The 5,610-nt window shown below is 51.0% G+C and overlaps 1 protein-coding gene across 1 annotated transcript in view; it reads right to left on the bottom strand.

The window, feature by feature from the left end:
• Positions 1-805: 805 nt before the first annotated feature.
• LOC119339115 overlaps positions 806-5,610 on the bottom strand; it is a 6,545-nt gene continuing 1,740 nt past the window's right edge. Inside the window, exons 4-5 of the mRNA XM_037611275.1 lie at positions 1,607-1,890; positions 806-1,528 (exon numbers count right to left, since the gene is read on the bottom strand). Of these exons, the coding sequence (XP_037467172.1) occupies positions 1,015-1,528; positions 1,607-1,890 (798 nt within the window). The 3' untranslated portion in view covers positions 806-1,014. The remainder of the gene's footprint in view (positions 1,529-1,606; positions 1,891-5,610) is intronic.

Here is a 5,610-nt window from a genome sequence, read left to right as displayed (position 1 = left end):
TTTGTTACACAATACACGTTATGTACCCCTCGAGAGAGATCCCGCGGGGTGATGAGATCCTGAACAATAGGATCGTGCTACGTACAGATATGGTACAATACAGGGCTGTGATACAGATTTACGGTACTACATGTCTTCATTTGCTTTGGAAGGCACATAAGCAGGTCAGGTGAGGTGATATTCAGAACTGACTGTAGAGGAAACTTATCATGAGCCAGCAAGCTACTCTTACCGCTTATGGTCTTGTTTTTTTTTTAGCATCGGTACAGACACAAGCACTCATATACACGCGCATATACTCATCCCTATGAACGCACACACGCACACCCTACCCTATGAGCACCTCTGAGAGACTGAGCCGGCATATCATCTTGAGATTTACGAAGTCACCGTAGGCGCCTCGTCGTCGACGGGAACGTCTCCTCCCACTGAAAGCGCATTGCCGGAAATCCTGAAATAAATCCAGGAATAATGCGAGCACCAGGATTTGAACCCTGGTGGGTTGGGGCTACCACTGTCCACCTAACCAACTCAACCACAGGTTGATTCGCGCTTATGGTCTTGTTGTTGCACGCTAGTCATGGATGTCATTGTCCTACAGCGGGCATTTACAACTGAACCCAGCAGCGTACAGGAAAAAAAAAACTGGAGTAGAACAGACCGCGTTGCTGAACCATGGCCAACACAAGACAACTTATTTACCAAAGCTAGTGACGGATTGCTCATTCTTCTACGTACAGCGGGCATTTGCTGAACCCAACATTCTACGGTATACAATAATAACAACCACGTTGCCTTTGCTTTTTCAATAAAAAGTTGGGGCAGGGGGGCGACCCCTTTCGTTTCAAAAAAATAATAATAACAACACTAACAGCTACTGTACACAGGGGCGGTACCCTTAATCATCTTCAGTCAGTCGCTTTTACCTACAGTACATATACTAAATCATATACTCCTACAGCATTACTGATTGATAATCCTGGTCCACAGCACAGTAATTGGCCAGATAACATGTTACTCGCTAACGTAGCGGACGGCAAATCTCCAAGCCTTGGGTACGCCGAAGAAGAGGAAGACCAAGACCATGAGGGTGCCAAGGAGGAAGACGGGGCTGTGGGTTGGGTCACTCGGGTCGGCGCCGACGACGTAGGCGGAGACGACGCATGCGACGTCGAGGAGAGCGACGAGCAGCAGCCGTGCCATCCCGTCCCAGGTCCTGTAGAACCGCTCGCTGGAGAGCAGCACCTCGAGCAGCGCTGAGGCCGCGAAGGCCATGGCGGTCAACACTCTGAAAACTCCATGGCTAGCCATATCCGGGGTGCCGGCGGCGTGCCCGTCTTTGCCGTGCTTCCAGGAGCCGCCCGGGGGATGCAGGGCGGACAGGAAGGCCGTCCACGCCCAGACGGTCGCCGCCAGCATCAGCGGCTCGCGCATCTTGTTGATGGACCTCTTGAGCTTGGCCAGCCGGTCGTCCTCGTGCTGGATGGCCTGGCGATGCGGCTGCGACGCATCTTGGGGCGGCCTGTTTCTGTTTGGTTGGAGGAAGTCGATGAAAAAACAGCCAGTTCAACGAAAGAAGGATTGCGCAAAGTAGTGACAAGAGTACCCAAAGCAGAGGAGGACGGCGGCCTCGCGTTTGTCCGCGGGGAAGCGGAAGAGACCGGCGGGCGGGCGGACGGACGGCGACCCGAGCTCACGTCCGTCAACAGGCAGAGGGTGTGTGCTCGGCAGTTTGATCAGGACCAAGTGGTATTCAGGGATAGGAGGGCGTCGATCGCAGACAAAGAGCAAGCAAGGAAGATTTTTTTTTTTTTTTTGAAAACAGCAAGGAAGATTCTTTGTAGGTCTGTCTAGGAGACTAGGACCGAAAATGCTAAACCTACGAACAGCCTACGTAAGTCTACGCAATATGCCAAACTAATCTAAACATCCCTTGATTTTTAAGGGTGGCCCCAGCCTTCTCTAGCAACCAATCCTAATTTTTCATGATGGTTATTACGTAAACATACATATAACTTTCTTACGTAAGTCTAGCATTACTCGTCTAGGACACATCTAGATAAACAACCAGTAGAAAATTTAAGATCCACGTACGGGTTGTGCCGCCTGCTTACTTTCTTCCAGGGGAAGAAAGAAAGACGATCTCGCCTCCTGCCGTTGCCAGGGCGTCTTCCTTCGCCGCCGTCCTCCGGCGGCTCCCCTCCGCTGACGACCTCGGTCGTCGGTGGTGAGGGGGGTCGCCGGATCCACGCGTGTGGATTGTTTTAGGCATTAGTTTCTTAGGATTTTGGGTTGTTCATCGTCATGGCTTCGGTGGTGGGGATGGCGGCGCCGACTAATAAATCTTTAGATCCTTCCCCAACGAGGCGATCCGCTTTTGGGGTGGATTTGGAAACCAGACTGTTCAAGCAAGGATGGTGCAGCGGCGGCGGCATCCTCGTGGTGGACCTGAGTCCTCGGGCTCCGCCGTTGCGCCGACGTTTGCTCCAGCGCCGCCGTGGAGCTTGGGAGGTAGTCCAGGAACGGATGCAGATTGTGGTCTGCATCGACGACATCTGGAAGGTGGTGGATCTGGGTTCGTGGTTCGTGGCAGGCAGGTATGGTTCCTCCTCCAACGTCTTAGTTGCGCGGGGGTGCCGGATCTGGAGTTTGATGGCATGTCCGGGGTGTTGTCTCGGTCTGATTCGTTCAACGGCAATGGCTTCGCCTTTATTGGCGAGCCACCTTGGAGGTCCGCAAAGCTGCATATCAGCGATGGAGCCGCGTCGAGCTCGGGTGTGGAGGTGATCCGTCATTTTCTCCTTTGGTGGCTGCTATGGTGGTGCCAGAGGCATGTGACGGGCGTTGGTGTCAAGCTCAGAGGATTCTTCAGTCTTGTTTGTAATTTTACTTCTTGGCTGGTGTTCCCGTGTGCAAAGGCTAGCATTCTGTTGTCTTTTCAGTTTTGTCAGGTCGGTATATACGTGGTTTGTACTATTATCCTTATGATATAAATAAGACATATATTACCATGCAAAAAATAAATAAAAATAGGACACATCTAGATGTGACATAGTTATGTCACATCTAAACTGATGTCAAATCTGTTTGTGGTCTACTTTTTTTCCTACTTTTTTTTTCTTATTGCTGCATTATATATTTATGAAAGTTTAGATGTGACATCCTTAAAAAACATCTAGATGTGAATTAGACAAATGGAGGCAAGAATCTTAGAGCATCTCCAACAGCCGCGCTTCGTGCCACGCGCAAAAAACTTGTTTGTCGCGCGCGCTTCGACTGGTTTAGCGCGGCCGCCAGCGCTGGCTCCAGCAGCTGCGCTATAATGCAGCGCGCGTGCACCACTCCAGCAGCGCGCAAAAATACAGCGCGCGCGACTCGCCGGGCATTTAACATATATGGCATTGTGGACACAAAATGAGTTTGAAACATTCATCAAAATGCAATGAACATGTGAAATTTGACACAAACAAGTTGATGAATAAAAGTTCATGCCCACAAGTTTAAAATCATGCCCACAAGTTCATCCAACCAAGTTCAAAGTGCAAACTAAAGTTTAAGACATAAATGAAAGACACATCAATCATCTTCCTCGTCTTCGTCCTCATCTTCTGAAGACGATTTTTCCGCCTCCGAAGATGAATCTTCCTCCCTAACCTCGTCACGCATCGCATCACGTGAAGCTCCAACGGTGTTGGCAAGATCTTCAACGACATCTTCATGGGAATGTGTGTGAGAAGGCACATCGAAAGACATTTCACCCATGGCCGGAGGTGCACCCATGCCTCCCATGAGAGAAGCAAAACTCATGCCTCGCATGGCGGCCATAGCGTCAGAGGATGCTCCAAAGCCACCCATGCCTCCCATGGCGGCCGAAGGTGCACCCATGCCTCCCATGGCTCCCAAGCCATCCATGCCTCCCATGGCGGCCGAAGGTGCACCCATGCCTCCCATGGCTCCCAAGCCACCCATGCCTCCCATGGCGCCAAGGCCACCGCCACCCATGCCGCCGAGGCCACCGCCACCCATTGGGCGGATCATGGCTCTTTTTTGGATCAAGACTTCTTCACGGGCAAGGTTGACATATTCCTTTTGCGCATCATTGAACAAAGATGTGTCCAAGAAGAACAAGTGCTTATCCCATTCCAACAACCTAGATCGCTCCTCCATGCCCACCTTCCTCTCCTCCAATGCCACTTTCCTCTCCTCGGCGGCCACCCTCCTCTCCTCGGCCGCCAACCTCCTCTCCTCGGCCGCGACATCTTGGTCCCTTGCCATTTTTCTCACCTCGTTGGCTTCTTTTCTTGCCTTCACGATAGCTTTCATAGAATTTTTGAGCTCATCATCTCCTTTCCTATTCTTCTTTTTGGTTTTGTCTTTCTTGCACCCATCCGGTCGTTTTGACTTCGAGTATGAAACCGAATTGGGTGTGGGGTTTCTCTTGCCGTCATCACTTGATGCATCATCCTCTTCCTCATCATCATTCAACTCAATTGTTTGCTTGCGTTTGTTGCTCAAATGCAAATCATCCAAACCTTCACGCTTCTTCCATTTCTCATCATCCTTTAACACTTCATAGCAATGAGGCAAGGTAAAGATCCTTCCTTTCTTGATCTTCCCCTTCTCGGTTATCCTCGTATCTTCTTTGAACAAGTTTTGTGCAATGTTGTACTACAAGAAAAACAAAACAAGTTAGCACTTCGGACACCAAAAACAAGTATGATGACCATATATGAGATGCCACTTACTCTATCATCCTCATTAGTGCCACTTGGGTTAATCTTGTCAACTACCTTTTGTGCGGCCGCCCACTTTTGACAATCCGAGTTGATTATCGACCATCGGGACCGTATTGATCTCTCGGAGCGGTCAATTCCACTCACGTTGTGAGCATCAATGTGTTCTTTCATTCGCCCCCAATACGCATCTCTACTTTGATCACCTCCAACGGATGGATCCCTCGACACTTGCAACCAAGTATTGCATAGTAACTTGTCATCGTTGGTGCCGTAATTGCCCGCTCGTCCTTTCGGCGTGTCGACAATGCCCTCACCCTCCTCGTCCACCTCAAACTCATGGTCTTCGAAATGGATGTCATTGGTTTGAGACCAATGCGAATTGTTGGACCCAACATCCATAGTTGACATGTATGCATCATCGTTGAGACTACAAAGTTTTTTGAACAATGCAAATAAGCTATCTATATGTGATGATGCATTGAAAAAATAACAAGAAAATAAAAGTTGGAATTTTTTTCACCTTGGGGGCATTTCGTCGAACACGTGGTGCGCGTCGGCAGCCTGCTCAACGAGTGAGCTCGCCGGCGCTTCGGTAGCCGCCGCGCCCGTCGAACGCCCTGCAAGCTTCTTTCCCCTCGCCTTCGAGCTGCCGGAGCCGTCCGCCGCCTTGTTCTTCTTCGCGGATGTTTTGCCCTTCTTTGGCCGCGTCGCATTGGGGAGCTTCGACGGTGCGGCGGCGGCACGGGACGGCGCCGGTGCGACGCCACCTGTCGCCGTGGTCATCCGCGGCGGCAAGAAGAGGCTGCGCGCGAGGCCGACTCTCGGCGGAGCTCCGGCGGTGGCGACGCCAACACTCCCCGCGCTAGGGTTTCCG

The sequence above is a fragment of the Triticum dicoccoides genome, chromosome 7B (genome assembly GCF_002162155.2).
Source record: "Triticum dicoccoides isolate Atlit2015 ecotype Zavitan chromosome 7B, WEW_v2.0, whole genome shotgun sequence".
Lineage (NCBI taxonomy): Eukaryota > Viridiplantae > Streptophyta > Magnoliopsida > Poales > Poaceae > Triticum > Triticum dicoccoides.
Note: the sequence above shows the minus strand (reverse complement) of the source record. Positions and strands in the feature narration are given on the sequence as shown.